Source organism: Halichoerus grypus, chromosome 7 (genome assembly GCF_964656455.1).
Source record: "Halichoerus grypus chromosome 7, mHalGry1.hap1.1, whole genome shotgun sequence".
Taxonomy (NCBI): domain Eukaryota; kingdom Metazoa; phylum Chordata; class Mammalia; order Carnivora; family Phocidae; genus Halichoerus; species Halichoerus grypus.
In genome coordinates, this window is record NC_135718.1 from 101,888,139 (window position 1) to 101,909,177 (window position 21,039).

Sequence of the window (21,039 nt, forward strand, 5' to 3'; positions counted from 1 at the left end):
TACTTCAAACTCCCCCAAATCCCACCCAAACCCAAAACAACAAAAATACATTAACTGAAGGACATCTAATTTCCTAAGTCTGTTTTTAATTTTGCAGTATACATGTTTACACTAAGCTCTTCATTGATTTTATTTTTCATTGCTGTTGTTTTAGTGTACACCATGTTCCAGATAACTTTTCTGGCAACTGCTAATGTGGTTCGTGGCTTGTTTTTTTCCCGTTTCTTAATTAGATGAAACAACACACTACTCAAATTTAGTTGCATATATAAATGAAAGAAATGGCAGTGCTCTTATAGGGAAATCATTGTGTTGACAACAAACCTAGGTAATATGATAGAATGGTATCATATTTCTTTTTTGAAATGTATTTCAATTCTTGTCTGAACCTAAGAAAAATAAATATGCTTATTTTTCTCTCATTTATTCATTTAATAAATAAACATTGATTGAGTTCCCACTCTGTGTTTGGCACTTATATGAATTGCTTGGAATATGTAGAGTAGATGTAGTCCTTATTATAGAAGAGATCATGTTCTAGTGAGTGATACATACAAATAAGCAGATCCCTAGTTTCATATAAGAATTATGATTTCAGTGTACACAGAGAGCCTGAAGGCACAGAGAAATGGCTCCAAACTTTTGCATGTGGGAGCCTGATTAAGGACCTGCATGGGTGGGAGTCATCAGCTGGGAACAAGGACCTTAAGCTCACCTCATCCCATGGATACAACTAGATAACACTCATATCAGCCTAAATAACCCAGAAAACAACCTGAAGACTGGCAGAACAAACTCCACAACTGAAGCTATAGAGGCCACACCAAAGAAAGTAGGAAGGGTGATGATACGATCTGGGAAAAAAGCAGACCATGTCCACTCACAGTGGGGAGGGAGCTGGTGGCATGGAAAAAGGCAGAAAACCGACTTTCACACCGGAGAGCACACAAATGGGGAGGATGAATCCCCATAATATTTGCATTTGAAAGCAAGAGGGGCCAAATTTCATGAGTTCTTACAAGCAGCAAGACATAAACCCTGGAATTAAAAAAATTGGCAGGCTCAGCTCTGGGAGAGCCTGGAGGGCATTAGGAAGCAGAGTGCTCATCCTTAAAGACACAGCATGGCTAACAACCTGTGCAGATACACTCTGGAATCAGCAGTTTGAAAAACACCAGGGGCAGATGGTAAGGAAACTGATTTTCTCATTTAAGAGCATGGCCCAGAGAGACAAGGATCATGGGGAGACCCCTCCAGGAACAAAGGGGTTGGCAGGTACCATTTCCCTCCCATACCCACCAGCATAAAAAACTGAGCCACCTATGGGAACCAGCACAGCCTCAACACTCCTTACCTAACTTGCTTGCACCAAGCCCTGCCCCACTGTGCTTCAGTGGATCTCACCTTCCCAGTCATGCTGGCCTTAGTCCCGGTGCTGCAGGCCTCCTCCCCTGGAAGATCAGTGCAAACCCTGCCAACACTATCTCCCTACCTGTGTGTTTTGCAGGACCTCAATTCTGGCAGTAGGGGTTGGTCTTGTTTAGCAAGGAGACCACTGCACACCTTGTTAAAATATGCCCTACCCTTGCTGGGGACCAAACACTGCCCACAATAAGCAAAGAGAGCCTCTGCAGACAACTGGACTGAAAGAAAAAGGCCAAGACTCAACAGCAGAGCACGCACAACACTCATAGAAGACACTCCCTCAAGTGCCAGGCCCTAGGGAACAGGGGACACTACATTGCAGGGCACTTCAGGACCTCTTCATCATAAGGTTATTATCCTCAAGAGCAAGAGAAGTAGCTGACCTTCCCAACAGACAAAAACAGACACAGGAAGTCAGACAAAATGAGAAGACAGAGAAATGTCTCCCAAATGAAAGAACAGGACCAAACTACAGCAAGAGACCAAAGAGAAACAGATATAAGTAATATGCCTGATAGAGAATTTAAAGTAATGATCATAGAAGATACTCACTGGAGTTGAGAAAAGAGTGGAGGACATCAGTGAGATCCTTAACACATAGATAAAAGAGAACCAATCAGAGATCTGGAACATAATAAATGAAATTAAAAAATACACTTAATGGAATAAATAGGCTAGATGAAGCAGAGAAATTAATTAATTACCTGGAAGACATAATGGGAAGTAACCAAGTTGAGCAAAGGAGAGGAAAGAAAATCATGCAAATTGAGAATAGTCTTATTCACAGATGAATTCTACCAAACATTTAAAGAAGACTTAATACCTATTCTTCTCAAACTATTTCAGAAAATACAAGAAGAAGGAAAACTTCCAAATTTATTCTATGAGGCCAGTATCACCCTGATACCAAAACCAGATAAAGACCCAACAAAAAAAGAGAACTACAGGCCAATATCTCTCATGGATATAGATGCAAATATCTTCAACAAAATATTAGGAAACCAAATCCAACAATATATTTAAAAAATCATATATCACAATCAAGTGGGATTTATTCCAGAATACAAAGGAAGTTCAATATTTATAAAACAATCAATGTGACATGTCACATCAAGAAAAGATAAAAACCAAAATGATCATTTCAATAGGTGCACAAAAAGCATTTGACAAAGTACAACATCCATTCATGATAAAAACTCTCTGCAAAGTAGAATCTAGAGGGAACATACCTCAACATAATAAAGCCCTTATATGAAAAATGCACAGCCAATATCATACTCAATGGTGAAAAACAGAGCTTTTCCCCTAAGGTCAGGAACAAGATAAGGATGTCCACTCTCACTGCTTTCATTCAACATGGTACTGGAAGTCCTCAACAGCAATTAGACAACATAAAGAAATAAAAGGCATCTGCATTAGTAAGGAAGAAGCAAAACTGTCACTTTAGAGATTACATGATACTGAAGACTGCACCAAAAAAATACTAGAACTGATACATGAATTCAATAAAGTTGCAGGATACGAAATCAATGTACAGAAATCTATTGCATTCCTACACGCTAAGTAAAGCACCAGAAAGTGAAATTAAGAAAACAATCCCATTCACATTTTCACCAGAAACAATAAAATATCTAGGATTAAACTTAACCAAGGAGGTGAAGGACCTGTACTCTGAAAACTATAAAACACTGATGAAAGAAATTTAAGACGATGCGAGGAAATGGAAAGACATTCCATGCTCTTGCGTTGGAAGAACAAATATTGTTAAAATGTCCATACTACCCAAAGCAATCTACAGATTTAATGCAATCCCTATCAAAATAACAGCATTTTTCACAGAACTAGAACTAACAATCCTAAAATTTGTATAGAACCACAAAAGAATAGCCAAAGCAATCTTGAAAAAGAAAAACAAAATTGGAGGGACCACAATTCCAGATTTCAAGTTATATTACAAAGGAGTAGTAATTAAAACAGTGTGGTACTGGCATAAAAACAGACATATAGATCAATGGAATAGAACAAAAAACCCAGAAACAAATCTACAATTTTATGGTCAATTAATCTTTGATAAAGGAGAAATGAATATACAGTCAGAAGAGGACAGTCTCTTCAACAGATGGTGTTGGGAAAACCGGACAGCCACATGCAAAAGAATGAAGCTGGACCACTTTCTTTCACCATACACAAAAATAAATTCCAAATGGTTTAAAGACCTGAAACCATAAAAGTCCTTGAAGGGAGCACAGGCAGTAATCTCTCTGACATTGACTGTGGCAAAATTTTTGATATGTCTCCTGAGGCAAGGGATATAAAAACAAAAATAAACTCTTGGGATTACATCAAAATAAAGTTTCTGCACAGCAAGGGAAATAGCCAACAAAACTAAAAATCAGGCTACTGAATGGGAGAGGATATTTGCAAATGACATATCTGATAAAGAGTTTTAGTATCCAAAATATATAAAGAACTGATACAACTCAATACCCAGAAAACAAATAATCCAATTAAAAAATGGACAAAACATACAAACAGACATTTCTCCAAAGAAGATATACAAGTGGCCAGCAAACACAGAAAAAGATGCTCAACATCATTCATCATCAGGAAAATGCAAATTAAAATTACAATGAGATGTCACCTCACACCTGTCAGAATGGCTAAAATCACAAACTCAAGAAACAAGTGTCAGTGAGGATGTGGAGAAAAAGGAACCCTCATGTACTGTTTTTGGGAATACAAACTGGTGCAGCCACTGTGAAAAACAGCTTAAAGTTTCCTCAAAAAATTAAAAATAGAACTACCCTATGATATAGTAATTTCACTACTCAGTATTTACCCCCCCAAAATACAAAAACACTAATTCAAAGGGATACATGCACCCCTGTGTTTTTTGTGGCATTTTTTCCAATAGCCAAACTATGGAAGCAACCCAAGTGTCCACTGATAGATGAATGGACAAAGAAGATGTGGTGTATATATACAATGGAATATTTTTTCAAGATTTTATTTATTTGACAGAGAGAGAGAGCGAGAGAGGGAACACAAGCAGGGGGAGTGGGAGAGGGAGAAGCAGGCTTCCCGCTGAGCAGGGAGCCCGACGTGGGGCTTGATCGCAGGACCCTGGGATCATGACCTGAGCTGAAGGCAGACGCTTAACAACTGAGCCACCCAGGCGCCCCTGTACAATGGAGTATTAATCAGTTATAAAAAAGAATGAAATCTTGACATTTGCAACAACGTGGATAGAGGTAGAGTATAATGTTGAGTGAAATAAGTCAGTCAGAGAAAGACAAATGCCATACAATCACACTCATATGTGGAATTTAAGGAACAAAACAAATGAGCAAAGGAAAAAGAGAGAGAGAAAGAGAGAAACCAAGAATCAGACTCTTATCTATAGAAAACAAACTGATGGTTACTAGAGGGGAGGTGGGTGGAGGGATGAGTGAAATAGGGTATGGGAATTAAAGAGTGTACTTATCATGATGAAAATAAAATAAAATGATGAAAAAAGGAAGAATGGGTTTGAGTTGATCAAAAAAAGAAGGGAAGGAAAGGATATTTAGAGTTGAGCGGCATTGTTATAAAGATAAAGAGCCCAAGAACTGCATGGTCACATGGAGAAGTGCAACTTGTTGGGTGTGACTGGAGTTTAGGATTGGAGTAGAGTGGGAGGCATGGTGAGAATCAAAGCTAATGAGATCACAACTTTCATTTACTGGGGTTTTTTTAATGTACCAAGTACTTTACATGTGTAATGTTATTTAATTGTCTTTAATTAATAGATTTTAATTTTTTAGAGCAATTTTAAGTGGAAAGTACAGAGAGTTCCCATATACATTCTGTCCCCACATGCACAACCTCCCCAACTATTAATATCCCACACCAGAGTTGTACATTTGTTATAATCAATGAACCTAGAACTGATGTATCATTATTACTCAAAGTTCATAGTTGACATTAGGGTTCACTCTTGGTGGTGTACCTTCTATGGGTTTTCACAAATGTGGAATGTTATGTATCCACCATTGTAATACCATATAAAATAGTTTTCACTGCCCTAAAAATACTCTGTACTCCACCTTTTTATCCTTGCCTCTCCTAACCCCTGGCAACCACTAGGCTTTTTACTGTCTCCATACTTTTGCCTTTTCTAGAATGTCATATAGTTGAAACCATAAACTTTGTAGCTTTTTCAGATTGGCTTCTTTGACTTAGCAATATGAATTTAAAGTTCCTCCTTGTCTTTTTATGGCTTGATAGCTCATTTATTTTCAGCACTGAATAATATTCCATTGTCTGGTTGTGCCACAGTTTTATTTATCTATTTATGTATGGAAGGACATCTAGGTGGCTTTCCAGTTTTGGCAATTATAAGTAAATCTGCTATAAACATCTGTGTGCAAGTTCTTGTGTGGACATGTTTTCAATTCCTTTGAGTAAATACCAAAGAGTACAATTACTGTATCACATGGTAAGGGTATATTTAGTTTTGTAAGAAACTATTTTCCAAAATGTCTGTACCATTTTGCAATCTCAATAACAATGAATGGGTGTTCTTGGTACTCCGTAACCTTGCTGCCTTTGATGTTGTCAGTGTTTTGGATTTTGGTAATTTTAATAGATATCTCACTATTATTTTAATTTGCAATTCCCTATTGAACAATGATGTGGAACATCTTTTCATATACATACTTGCCATTTGTACATCTTGTTTGGTGAGGTACCTGTTCAGGTCTTTTACCCATTTTTAAATCAGGTTGTTTGTTTCCTCCCCCTGTCTGAAGCACAAGGGGATTTTTTTTTTTCAGATATTCACTGTGATAACCTGGGTGGGGTGAGCTCCTGGAGACTAAACCCACAAAAAAATGGATGCTCCCTATAACTTGGACCTTCTAGACTTTTTAACTCACTGAGTTTCCAGAAATTTATGAATTACAGTTTAGGTTTTCTTTCTTAGGCGCTGGTTCCCATAGGAATTCCTGCTTGTGTGTTTCTGCTTCCATAAGTTATGATTCTCTGGATTTACCTATCTGCCTCTCCAAATTTGGGGAGCAGTGGTTTGTCCTGTGACCTCATGTCTCTGAAGAATCTAAGAAGGGTTGTTGATTTTTTCAGTTGTCCACTTGCTAAGACACAGTGGCAACTTCAAATCTTCTTACATGTTGCACCAGAAAGTGGAAGGTCTGTTATTTAATCTTAAAACATAAGTTTGTTATTTTCTCATTTTATTGATGAATTAGAGTGAACATATAACTTATTCTTCTGCTGGAAGTCTTTCGAGAGTTAAAGGGGATGCAATTAATAATTATCCCAGACATCAAATATAAACTGTGATGGGTGATTATGCTATTGATGTGGTTACACCTGATGAGGAAACTAAAGATTTTATGTATTTATTTGTCAGAGAGAGAGTGAGAGAGAGAGAACTCACAAGCACAGGGAGAGGTATGCAGAGGGAGAAGCAGTTCCCCACTGAGCAAGGAGCCCAATGGGGGGTTTCGATCTCAGGACCCTGGGATCATGACCCGAGCCAAAGGCAAATGCTTGACCAACTGAGCCACCCTGACATCCCCTGATGAGGAAACTAATGTCTTGGAAGTAATAAGAGGCACTGATGGGTTTGAACCCAAAAAATCTGATCCTCGAGTGAGTGCTGTTAGCCTCTATGCTATGTAAGAATCAGTTTGGAAGTGCCTTGTATGTCTTTTCAAGGTCTTTGTCAGGATTCATCAGCACTCATCATTATGGCTATTCTTTACTGAAGAAACATAATTGAAATACAGTATCATACATTATTTATTAGCTCTTAATTTATTTTTATTTTCCTTTTAGTTGGAAGACAAGAATTTTATTAAATTACTCTTTACTTATTATTGTATATAACCTCTTCTAAATCTGGAAATTGTTTTATTTCCCAGAATTCTGGACTTGAAAGAGACATCTAGTTAATCTTTTGGTTCTATATGTAGATCAACAGGCCCAGATGATGTAACTAACTTGCCAAATAACAGACCTAATCACTTGTAGAATCTAGCTAAGAATTGGGTGGCAGAAAAATATAGTGATTAAAAATGGAATTAGGTTGCCTGGATTCCACACCCTACAGGCTGCGAGCTTTTAGGTAAGCATGCTTTTCCTCTCCAAATCTCACTTTCCTGATCTGTGTAATTGAGAAAATAACGGTACCCACTCATAGAGTTGTTTCAAGTCTATGCCCAGTACATAATCAGGACTCAGTACATGGGTCTCTGTTATATTTATCTGAGTCTTTAGATTACCAGTGAAGTGCTTTTAAAGCATGTTGCCTTTGAATCTCTTCCAGCAATGGCTTTTTGAGATTTGTCAGTGTAGGTCTCCGGTATGCCAGCAGGAGTTCATTGATTATTTTAAGCTGCCTATTTGTATAACTAAATGTGAAAAGAAAATAATCTCCTTTGCCATTTCTGGTATACCACTAAGCATAGATTTCTTTGCCTTTGCAGAAATAAAGGAGTAGTAAAGAGAATACTTTTAATTATGTATTAACCATGCTTGCCTTTTGGAGACAAATATTTAAACCAATGTTCATTTGATTCGGTCATTGTACAAGGCCAGCCTATCCAACAAAGACAGAGCTTTCAATCTGACATAGTTGAGTTGTGTGTTCTTATCATTTTAAAGGGAATGAAATGTCAGTTATGTCTAAACTATCTGGATGTGTTGATTGGACATGGAAAACTTTTACACAGATCAGATATGCACACATATCCTTACATTACTTTGCCAATGTAGAATCAAATATCTGTTTCAATGTTTTTTTTATTTATATCTACTGTCCATTCTTACCTATCAAATAAAAAATGGATTATTTAAAAAAAAAAGAGAATACTTTTAAAATTTAACTTTTATTTTTATTAATGTTATAAGCATACATAGCTTAAAAATCAGTCCCAAAGGCTTTTAACAAAAACTATTGGTCCCTTGCCCACTCCTCCTGACTCTTGATTACTGATTTCCAGAGCCTATCACTTTTGGCTTTCTTTTGGTATTTACCTCCATATTTCTGTGTAACCTGTTCATACTACTATTTCTTGATTTTTTATTTTTGATTTTCACTTTTGACTTCCTACTGTAGAGAAGAATTTAGCTGTCTTCTATCTCTCTCCCATACCCACATATACTAACCATACATATATACACTTACCCTCCCATGTTCTACTAATATAATTATATTTAAATATTTATGATTCTGAAAATATCATTTGCAGCTGAGCCCTGTGTAAATTATGATTATGTTTTCCTTCTTACATGATATTGCTGTCTTTGAGGTTGATAGTTGTCTTTCTTTTTGTTTGCAGTCTTCTAAATATTCATTACCAGTGCATTCTCAGCCTCTCCTCTAGGAGTCTAAATCTCGTAATACCTTAAAAAATCTTAGGCATTAGGTGTTCTAGCACTTCCATTCTTTTTTTTCTTAGTGGGGAAATATATCTCTTCAATAATCTGTGCCTTCTCATTCAAATAGATATTGACTGTTCTTCTGGCCTAGTACTGAGATCTACACCATCCTGAAAATTCCCTTCTTTTTTTGGTTATATTACATTTCTTGCTTCCTGGATCTCTTATTTACTTCTTTGTTAGTTTGCTTTCCATGTTTGGTGGAACACATCCTTTAGTAGTTTCCAAAAGAAAGGGAGGTAAAATACTTTGAGATTTTTGCAAGTCTGAAAATATTTTTTTCTACTGTCACATTTATCGATAGTTTAGAATTCTAGGCTAGAAATAATTTTTTCCCTCAGAATTTTGAAAACAGCACTCTATTGAATTTTAGTTTCTAGTTTGTTGCTGGGAAGACTGATGCTATAATGATTTCCAAAACTTTTTTTGTCACTTTCTTTTCTTAACTTCTTTGGGAGCTTATTAGGATATTTTATTTGTTCCTAGTGTTTTGAAATCTTATACTGCTATGCCATATTGTGTGTGTGTTTTTCATATTATGTTGGACACTTGATGGATTTATTCAATACATAAATTAATCTTTCACTTACAGAATATTTTCTTGAATAGTATGCCCCCCCAACTATTTCTGTTTCATCTTCTCTGTTTTTCTGGAATGCCAATTATTCAGATATTGGATCTTCTACATTATTTCTCTGTTTTTTGTTTTTTTTTTTAGATTTATTTATTTATTTGAGAGAGAGAAAGAGAATGAGATAGAGAACAGGGGAGGGGGAGAGGGACAGGGAGAAACAGAATCTCAAGTAGACTCTGCACTGGGCACAGAGCCTGACACAGGGCTCGATCTCATGATCCTGAGGTCATGACCAGAGCCAAAACCAAAAGTCAAATGCTTAACCAACTGAGCTACCCAGGTGCCCCTATTTCTCTAGTTTCAAACAAGTTTTTCCTTTTCTATTATTTACTTCTATTTCTTTTGTTTTCTGGAAGAGTTTCTAACTTTGTACTCCACCCATTCTACTAACATTTTTTTTTAAATTTCTACTCTCATATTTTGTTACCGAGAATTCCTTTTGTTTGTTTGAATGTTTCCTTTTATGACATTCTGTTCTTGTTCCATGGATGCAGTGACCTCTCTTTTCTCTCTGAGGATATTAATAAAAATGATAAACTTTTCTTCTATATTTTGTATTATCTTTGTTTTCTTCAGTTCTGTTTTACAATATTTATTTGTTTTGGTCTCAGAGACTCTCCTTGGCTATCCATTCACATTTAAAATAATTTTTTAAAATTTTTATTTTTTATTGAAGCATAGTTGACATACAATATTGTATTAACTTCAGGTATACAACATAGTGGTTCTACAATTATATACATCACAGAATGCTAAAATAAATAAGTCGCTTATGGGGGATATAGTCAATAGTATTTTATTTATATTATATTAATATTGTAATAATTTTGTATGATGACAATTGGTAATCTACACTTATTGATTTATATTTAAAAGTGAAATATTAACAGGAAACTCTAGGTGGGTGTGCTTGACTAAATGAGTTATAGGCTTCACAGTAGGTTGATTTATTGGGCTGTTTTAATTGGAGTTCCTCTGAATTTTAATATCTATGTTTCCCTCTAAGAATGGTTAATATCCCCAGACAGAGTTTTTCCAATCTCCTGCTTGGAGGGTTAAATTCTACCAGCCAGCTTTTTCGTAAACTGGACTGGGCAGAGAGGTCTTGCTATTCAGTATGTGGAATTTCACTTAATCACTCTCTTTTAATACCTGATGCCCTCTAACTGGGCCAGGTGCCCATTAGTGCAGTTTTCCACAGTTCAGTGTTTCCAGAGAGTAGACCTTGCACTCTCCTGCCAGGTTGAGCTAAGGTGACTCCTAGCTATGTTATCCGTGGAAATCTCACTGCTTTCATCCAGTGCTCTTGTTTTTAGCCTCAACTGCCCCCACTACCATCCATTATTGTCAGAGCTATTGGTCTCCCTCAACCTTTCTGAGAGGCTGTGATGTAAATTATCCAGCTTCTGGGCTTTGGTTGTTGGCTTTCTTGGATGCAGTTTTTCTCTTTCTCTAGTCTGTTAATTTAGTTAGCAGTTATCCTGCTGGGTTTACAGTTTCAACATTTTTCTTCAGTCCTCTCCCATTTTCTTTACTTTCTTGGTTTAAGCCTTTTTTATTTTTAAAATTCTTTGTATTTCAATAAGCAGTATATTGGTTAAAAGCATGGGCTCTGGATGCCTAGACCCACCTGTTGTATGACCTTGGGAAAGTTACTTAATCTCTTTCTGCCTTAGTTTCCTCACTTAAAAAAAAAAGTAGTTGGAGTCTTTTTTAAGATTAAACGACTTAACCTTTTTAAGAGTAAATGATTTAAGACATATAAAGAATATAAAACCATAGCTGGCCTAATAAATATTAGCCATTTTAGAGTGGTTTCAGGTAAAAAGATAAAGGTGTGTGTTCAATTTATCATATCCAAAGAAATGCCCTTAAAAATGTGAATCACAAGGGGCGCCTGGGTGGCTCAGTCGTTAAGTGTCTGCTTTCGGTTCAGGTCATGACCCCAGAGTCCTGGAATAGAGCGCCTTGTCGGGCTCTCTGCTCCACAGGAAGCCTGCTTCTCCCTCTCCCACTCCCCCTGCTTGTGTTCCCTCTCTTGCTGTGTCTCTCTCTGTCAAATAAATAAAATCTTTAAAAAAATATATGAATCACTAGGCAAATGTTATTCATTTTATCTAGTGAAGAAAACAATGGGCAAAGGTGAGGTATCTGATGTGCTACATAAAATGTCTAGGTTTTTATATTGTTTTATTACTGAAAGGTACCTTGGAGATTATCGTTTCCAACTCTTTATATTACAGATAGGAAAACTGAGACCCAGAGAAGAGAGTTAGGTGACTTGCCTTGAGACTAGAATCCAAATGTCAGAATTCTTAGTTTGGTTTTCTTCCATTAAGTCATATATCTTTTTCTAATGAACAGTGAATGCTATGAGACTTGAAACTTTGTTTTTGGTGATGACACTATCCTATACCTAATTTTCTTCTTCTTATTTGTCAAGTGCTTAGAACTGGATCAATAATAACCTTTGGTTTATGACACACTCTCTTCATTGGTCCTACTTGTTTATTTATTTTCAGTAAGGTAATACATAAAAAAATTAAAGCACCCGTATTGTGTACAGTACCTTGGAGGAAAATTTTAAGTGTATAATTTCCATGTATGCATGGTACAAAAATAAATGCATGTATTTAAAATTATTGTGGTGATATACCTATTTGGTTTTTTCTCTCTTGAAGTGAGAGTTACCTTATGTATGGGTGGTTTTACAACTCTCCTTCTTATCACATCAAAACTCACCAGACTGGGGTAGCAGTGGATTAGAAAACAAAGTAAGACAGAGAGGAACAGGAAAAGGACCAGAAATATGAGTGTCTGCATTTAGCATGGGGACATATATGTCTCTAAAATTTGTTAGTCTTCTGCAAACTATGTAATACTGCATTTGTTTTCGATGCAGGTTTAAGAACCATTGGAGTCATCACCAAATTGGATCTTATGGATGAAGGAACAGATGCCAGGGAGGTTCTAGAGAATAAGTTGCTGCCTCTTCGCAGGGGTAACGTACCATGTCCTATACAGGACTTCCTTTGATGATGTGGCAGAGAAACAATTGGGAAACCGATGGGAAGCTTGGTTTTATGCCTTCACAGTTGTGAGGAATGTATTTATGATTAGTTATACTTTTTCTGGAGTGGCATAACGTTCCCAAATGATATATTTAAAAATGATCCAAAGGAAGAACTATTCCTTAAAATAACAGGAATAAGAAAGCAGGAAAAGGAAGGAGTTTGAAGGGAGGATATAAATATTCATCACAGACTGCATATACATATACTCTGCTGTTTTAAGTGTGACTCACTTGCCCACCATATAACACAGCTGCTAAGGGACACACTGTATTAAAATGTACAGAGCTTTTAAGGGCAAAACACATTATTGTGTTAATGCTAAAAAAGTATCATTAGCCACATCAGCCAGCCTTTGTTAAATACTGATGTCTCAAATTGAGTTTTATAAAAGGTTCAATTCTTCAGCCCTTAAAAATAATTTTGCTTTTCTTATTCAGCCTGTTTGAGAGCCTTGAAATCTCCCCAGAATAAACAACAAGTGTCCCAAACCACATTGTATGTGTTCTGTTTCAGGTTATGTGGGGGTGGTAAACAGAAGCCAGAAGGATATAGACGGGAAGAAGGACATTAAGGCTGCCATGTTGGCCGAAAGGAAATTTTTTCTCTCACACCCGGCTTATAGACATATTGCTGACCGGATGGGGACCCCACACCTGCAGAAGGTCCTTAATCAGGTAAAGATGTTTTCTCAAGCAACAAGAACAGTTATTAAATATATAAGTGACTATTGGAATTCATATTTCTCATTTTAATGTTCATTTTTTCCAAAATAAGACATTCAGCTTAAATGATAGGAATTAAAAAATGAATATGAATACTTAGTTGCACACTGTTACTATTCTCAGTGAGTAGAATCTACTTTAATGTTATTGAAAGTACACTGCTCAGAGCAGAAATATGCTTATTTAGGAACAGTGGATAAGGGTATATATTAGCACCCATTTTACTCAGAATATGTAGTTATCTTAAGAAATTAAGGTTGTATGTCCCTGAAAGGTTGATTTCTTGGGATCTGTTTTTAAAATGTCAATCTGTTATGGTTAGGTGAGATTTCTTTTTAAAATTTCTTTATGGTTTTGTTTAGGATCGATTTGTTCCTTAATTTAAATTCTTGAAAATAACAAATCCTTATAAGCAATCATTGATCTCCATTCATTTAAGAAGTTTTTCCAGATAACCCCTTTCCCTGCACAGATAGACTTGGGCCTCCATCTTCCCACATTCCATGCCCTTACTTCTTTCTTGCATAAAACCTCAGTGCACTTACTTGGTAACATATTTTTCATCTTCTAGGGAAGTTAAGCATCATCTTCAGTGTATGCAGGTCCACTCCTTGAGTTTTGATTATATTGACTCAAAGTGGCGAGCAGCTTTTCTCACAAATAGAATCATAAGATATGCTTTAACTTTTATTTATGAACTTTAACAGTCAACCAATCAAGTCATTATCGAATGTTCTGATTGTTTGCTCCTAGAAGGTATCAGTAGAGACTAACACAATAGCAGGCTACTTGTGACATTGGACCTGAACCCTTTAGGCAAAACAATTGAAGAGGTTTTAGAAAATAAAAAAGCAGTGGTATACTTCTACTTTACGTGACATAACACAGACTCATGTAAAGTTTGTGCTTCTTAATTAGGGTAGATGAGTATTTAGAAGCCATGAGGTGGTGCTGTGGTTGTGTCATTTAACAAACATTGGTTTGCCACACAAAAACCATAATATTCTACCAATATATTTAGTATTGGTAAAACTCTTTTTAGATTACTGCTTTCATGCCTGTATTGGTCTAAGAAAAACACAAATAAACTGAAAAATTCTTAGAGAAAAATCACTAAGATGATTAGGAAGATAAAGTTGGAAATAAATTAGGTTGTGAATACTAGAAAAGTAGAAAGAATGTGACTGGCCATTTGTTTATACAAATGACCCCTTAAATTATGACATAATTGGATTCTGGTTGACTGAAAACTGAATGGATTTTGTACTGAAGATCTCTCATTTCTTGGATAATCACTTTCTTTTTTATTGCTTCAGGGATCTTCATACTGTTTGAAACTAGGATACTTTTATGGCTGATTCAATGTGCACCAATACCTCTGGCCCTGAGGGACAGTTTCTATGGTGAAAACTGGAACAGAACATGACATTTTTGAGTCATTATGGCTGGAGGGCAGGGAATGAGGGAGTGAGTTATAAGAGATGAATTTGGAGAAGTAGGCAGAGGCTGGATCCTGTAATGTTTGTAGGCAAGTTAAGGATTTTTGTTCTTATCCTAAGAGCAGTGGGGAGTGAGTCATTTAAGGCATCTGAATAGGGGAATTACACAATCATATCTGTGGATTAAAAATGATCATGGTGATTGCAGATAAGATCAAGAATAGAGGGGCACCTGGGTGGCTCAGTCGTTAAGCGTCTGCCTTCTGCTCAGGTCACAATCCCAGAGTCCTGGAATCGAGCCCCACATCGGGCTCCCTGCTCTGCAGGAAGCCTGCTTCTCCCTCTCCCACTCCCCCTGCTTGTGTTCCCTCTCTCGCTGTGTCTCTCTCTGTCAAATAAATAAATAAAATCTTTTAAAAAAAAAGATCAAGAATAGACATGAGAAGTTAGTAGGAGTCAAAGTGAGAAATGATGGTAGCTTGGTCTTGGTTAGGGCCAGTGAAGATGAAAAAAAAAAGCAGAATTGAGAAATGTTTAGGAAAGTCGAGAACTTCATGGTAGATTAGCTCTGGTGGGTGATGGAGAGGTGAAGTCAAGGATACGTTCCAAGTTCCCATATTGTTATGAAGTCATCGAGATGGAGAACCCTGAAAGGAGGATTAGGTGTTTGATTTCAGACTTGCTGAGGTTGCGGTGTCATTGGCACATGTAAGAGAAGTAAAGTCCATGGTCTAATATGTATGCCTGCAGCAAAGATTAGAAGTCTGGTCTGTAGATAACATGGTGGTAGCTACAGGCGTTTGAATATTTATTAAAGCTATGAGTGGAATAAGATTACTTTAGGAGGAACAGAGAGTGAACAAAGAAGAAGGTTAACACTCAGATTCGAGGAATATTGATATTTACAGGTCTGGTGGAGGGGGATGACTTGGCAAAGGAGATGTAGAAGGTACATCCAACAGGTTAGGAGAAAACTGAGTGGAACTAGGGTCACGAAAGCTGAGGAAAGAACTGTTTTAGAAAGCTAAGAGTGGTCCGCAGTGTTGCTTTGCTGTTGAGATATCTGAGAAGCAGAAGGTGGAAACCATGTGTTTTTATCATTTACCCCTCACATGGCAGACAAGTGGCTACTGGTTTCTCATGGTTACTATTGGTCTTAGACTTGGGGGTTTGTGATGTTGCTACTGGGAATGCAGTCCTCTCCATTCTTTTGTTTTCTGCTTCAGAGCCATAACAACAGCTCGCTGGGGAATAACATAAGTCATAACTGTGGGCAAAGGTCTAATATAGTTATGAACTATTAACATTTAAATAACTATAGATATATTGAATAGATACATCCAGGTAACCTCCGATAAACATTAAAGATTTAGAATGATTTCTTCAGTCAGTCTGGGTATTTATTCCCCTTTTAATTTATTATTCTTTTTCATGCATTTCTGTGAAGTTTATGTTCTCTTTCTTTTGATTCAAGTTTATTACTTAACCAGTTCAAGAAGATTACCTTTTCTTTCTTCTTTCCTTCCTTCCTTCCTTCCTTCCTTCCTTCCTTCCTTCCTTCCTTCCTTCCTTTCTTTCTTTCTTTCTTTCTTTCTTTCTTTCTTTCTTTCTTTCTTTCTTTCCCTTCCTTCCTTGCTTCCTTCCTTCCTTCTTCCTTCCTTCCTTCCTTCCTTTCTTTCTTTCCATCTCTTTTTTTCTTTTAATTCAGACTTTTGTTTAACTGCATTGTAATAGAACATAAGGCAGAGAGCTAGCCAATCTGGGTTTATATCCCACCTTTGTTCTTTTTTTTTAAAGATTTTATTTATTTGACAGAGAGAGATAGTGAGAGAGGGAACACAAGCAGGGGGAGTGGGAGAGCGAGAAGCAGGCTTCCCGCTGAGCAGGGAGCCCGATGCGGGGCTCGATCCCAGGACCCTGGGATCATGACCTGAGCCGAAGGCAGACTCTTAACCGATTGAGCCACCCAGGTGCCCCCACCTTTGTTCTTAATCATGTACTTGTAGACAATCTCTTAGAGAATTTTTCATCCTGCTGAGCTTGAGGTGCCAGCAGATGATCTCAGTGGAATTGCCAAGTGGATGGTTAAGTAGAGATGTCAACAGCAAGAGAGAGAGTTTTCCTTTGCTAGTCATGGAGCTTTCATATGCAAACTGCTGAAGGAATAAACCCATGACGTGAACCAGCACCGCTGGACTGACGCCTAGAGGCAGGGCAAGAGGAAGCCCCTGTCTGAGCTGCAGAATGGAGAGGAAGTGGACAGCTGACAGGTACCTACAGTTCCATAGTGTGGTCCTGAAACGTCCGGCAGCACCTGTAACTCCAATTTCTTCATTTCTAGCCACAGTCCAACCTAAGGCTCCTTTCTACAATCTAGGTAATCTGATAGATCAATTCATGCCAGAGTGTTATTAGGCAGCCTTCTGAGTAACATTAGGTGCATTTTAACAGGGTATTTCCAGCCAGGCATAAAGAGGTAGCCCGAGCGAGTGACTCCAGCTGAAGGAATTTTGAGCATCTCCTTAAGGCCAGGAGAGAGTTGGAGCTGCTTCTCATGATTTCCCTACATAGTTAGTCTCAAATGTATATATGCATATGATTTCTAAGTTTTAAATGATTAGGAAAACAGGGAAGGTCAATTTTTGTCTCCTGAGTTCATCTTTCATCTGTTACATCTACATGATTTTGTTTTGTTTTATTTAGCAACTTACCAACCACATTCGAGATACCCTGCCAAACTTCAGGAACAAGCTACAGGGACAGTTGCTCTCCATAGAACATGAAGTGGAAGCCTACAAAAACTTCAAGCCAGAGGACCCCACCAGGAAGACCAAGGCATTGCTGCAGTGAGTCCTCTTGCCCTCCCTTGTTCAGCATTTGAAACTCATTTCTTCGGTTTGCTTTTGCCTTAGCCTCTTTGTCGTGCTATTTTCTAGAAAAAGCACGTAATGTGTACAAGACTTTGTGTATGTTATACAATGAGCCTCGAGTCTTTATGTGTTCTTGAAGAATCATTATTGATCTTATTCTGTTACTGTAGATTGAACCAGTTGCCCATCCTCTTGCCCAGTTTCCTTGCCCTTTGATAATTGGATTCCGTAAATGAGTAAAACCAATAGTGATAACTCAGCAGGGTTTTTGCCCTTAGTCTTTAGAAGTGGACAAAGCTCCTGTCTTGTGGGGACAGGAGGATGTGTCGTCTGTCTTGTACAACTGTCTTGTACAACTGTTTCTACCAATGTCACTCGTACTTATTATCTTCTTATGTCAGTCATTTCATGGGATTTATCTGTGTACATTTTTCAGGGGAATGAGAACCAAGGCTTTCATAATTAAAGTATGGACAATAAAGCCACATTTAAGTATCTTTTTACCCTTTTTGGTAATGATTTTAATGTAGCTCTTTAAAAACACAAATGTGAAAACTGCCAAGTATCTTTTTACTCCTCCATGATCTTCCCATCTTATCCTTGGGTTACTAGGTTTATCCCTGAGAGGTCTTGGGTAGGACAGCAGAGTTGTTAGAGAATTGCCAGCTTCTTATGTCTTTTATCTTTCTTCCATTTTTTTTGCCCCTCCCAGCCTCATCTGCCCTTTTATCCCTGTGCTGCAACTTACCTCAGGTCCCTCTCAACTAGAAGACCCTCTGCCCAGCTGATATTCCAGGGCATCCCAAATCCATTTCCAGGGATGATGCTTGCCACCTCTTATGGTCCCTTTCTTCCTGTGCAGCCTTGCAATCAAGGTGCCCTTAATTTGGTGTTCAAAATGCATGACAAAATTCCTTTCTTTGTGGAGCTATTTCTAAATACTCAAATTATTTAAGTAAAAATTTAATGTAACATCTTGCGTTTCCTCATTTAAAAATATAGAATCATACAGAGGAAAGAATTTTTTCTTAGATTCAACTCTTTCCTAGTTTATCTTTTTATTCTCGGCTTTGGTTAAGCTCCTATAAAAACTCTTCAAGTTACAGAGAAAAGAAAGCTATTTCTGTTTAGGCCCTAGGTCATCATCTTAACATCCAACTGAAACTACTCTCCTTACAAATACTAGGCTTGCTTCTGTGACTCCATTGGATTCAGATTACAGAATTTTCCACATCTGGATTCTTCCCTTGTAGGGGGCTGATCAGCTCCTTCCTCTCTTCCTCCCTCCCTTTCTTTTTTTCTTTCTTCCCCCCTTTCTGCCCGCCTCTTCTTGCCTTCCTCTTAGCTCTTTGTGTTCGACTTGGTGTCTGGCTCTGTGCTATCTACTGGAGATTCAACAATGAATAAGACTTTTGCCCTCAAGAAGAGGCCACAGAAGAGCAAGGGAAACAGACATATAAGCAACTAACTGTGTTAAAATCTGATAAATGCTATGTTTCTGGTAAGTATAAACTGTTAAGGGAGCCCAGATGAGGAAGCAGTTACAGGTGAGGAAGGTTGTGAGTTCACAGAGGAAAAGATACTTTAATGAGAACCTAATGTATGGGGAGAGTTTGTCAGGTGGATGAGGAGGACAAGAGAATAGTGTGAGATTGTTTACAGCTTGTTGTAGTGGGCCTGGGGGCTGGAGTGTAGGCTGGAGGTAAATTTCCTAAAATTTCCCAGTGTTTCAGTGTTTTCTCATGTATATACCTTCTCAGGTGGTTAAAAATTAGATTAACATGGGCATATGCATAAACATAGCTACATCAAATTGTGTTCTGAATTTTCTGGCCTAATTTGCAGTTTTAATTCATCCACGATTTTGATGAAAGAGAATAAAGGATACAAATCTTAGATGGTTTGAATTTTTTCCTGTTGAATTTTGAATTTGAAAGTAGTACCAGCATGCCAAAATTAGAGTTTCTACATCTAGCAATAGAAAATGCAAGTAGGTTGTTATTTTCCCCCTGCAATATATTTATTTGGTTTTTACCAACTACCTTAAGGTAACTCATTCCTTCATTGAATTTATTGAGTACCTTTCATGTATTGGGCAGTGGGAGATAAATAAAATGTGTGGTCCTTGCCCTTAGGAGAGAGACTGACAGGTGAACAAGAGTGATGGACTCTGCTAAGTGCTGTGCTGAAAATAAGCTGAAGGAACAAGGAAAATAAGCTGAAAGAACAAGGAGCAATGAGTGTGGCAGATAGGACTGTGGAAAGTTTCCTGGAAAAACTATTGCTTGAACTGAGTCTTGAAAGACAGATAAAAATTAGCCAGGCAAGGAAGCAAGGGGCAGAGGCATGGTGCATGTAGGGAACTGGGGATAGCTTCTTTCTGGTTGGCTTAGAAGGTGTGTGGACAAGTAGTGAGAGATGGAGCATCCAGGGCCAGACCATGGAGAATCTTGCGTGATGGGTTAAGGAGTTTTAATTTTATTATCCAATTGTGGGGGATCATTGAAAAACAAGGCTAGAGCTAGTTGTAGAGGGGGATAGGGGTCACCAGTTTGCATTGTCTGTGATGCTGGGGACGGGGAGGAGAGGAGCTCACAGAGTAAGAGGGGGCTCATCTGGAGCAGTTAGAACACTAGGCGAATGTGATGTCATAGGAACCGAGGGGCATTTTGACTCTTCTATGTAAAGTTTTACTGTTTAACTTTAATTCCTAATTTAAGTATTTTTAAATACCACTTTATAGTTTCAACTAAATGGACAGAATGCATCTAATGACACAGATATTTATGATATGTATTTTAATTAACTGCCTAAAATAAATCTTAATAACATGTATGTGATATAATTACATTTTTGAGTGCTGAATAGAGTGCCGTGTTCATTCTGCCAGTAGGTGCCACTAAGAACACTAGGAAAAGGATTCTAAGGGCTCACATAGTAAATTAAAATGAGAAATGCAAAGCCTTGTAACTATAACCGGAATTTACTTCTCTTTCACAATTATAGGATGGTTCAGCAGTTTGCTGTGGACTTTGAGAAGAGAATTGAAGGGTCAGGGGATCAAGTAGATACCCTGGAGCTCTCAGGAGGGGCTAAAATCAATCGTATATTCCACGAACGCTTTCCTTTTGAGATAGTAAAGGTTTGTACCAAATGTTATTTTTTTTCCCTTTCACTTCATTTCATTTCCATGTTCTGTTCTATATAACTGTTCATAAAATGTTATTGGAGTGGTATAGGACTGAGATAGATCTTTGAACAAAAATCTTCATACTCAGGTGATGAAATTTAGGAGAGAAGTATTTTCTTACTGATGGTTCTGATCTTATTTATTTAATGGGATCTAACAACATTTCAAATTATTTCAACAAATACTAACTGAGTTCCTATGAAGTTTATTTGTTGTCTAATTAATTTAAAAATATTTCTTGA

General features: G+C 37.4%; 1 protein-coding gene across 7 annotated transcripts in view; it reads left to right on the top strand.

Annotated features, from left to right (window-relative positions):
- DNM3 (dynamin 3) overlaps positions 1 to 21,039 on the top strand; it is a 539,814-nt gene that overhangs the window by 174,548 nt on the left and 344,227 nt on the right. For all 7 annotated transcript variants that reach the window (XM_078077964.1, XM_078077966.1, XM_078077967.1 and 4 more), the window contains exons 5-8: positions 12,405 to 12,503; positions 13,090 to 13,250; positions 17,441 to 17,583; positions 20,614 to 20,749. In XM_078077964.1, coding sequence (XP_077934090.1) covers positions 12,405 to 12,503; positions 13,090 to 13,250; positions 17,441 to 17,583; positions 20,614 to 20,749 — 539 coding nt within the window. The remainder of the gene's footprint in view (positions 1 to 12,404; positions 12,504 to 13,089; positions 13,251 to 17,440; positions 17,584 to 20,613; positions 20,750 to 21,039) is intronic.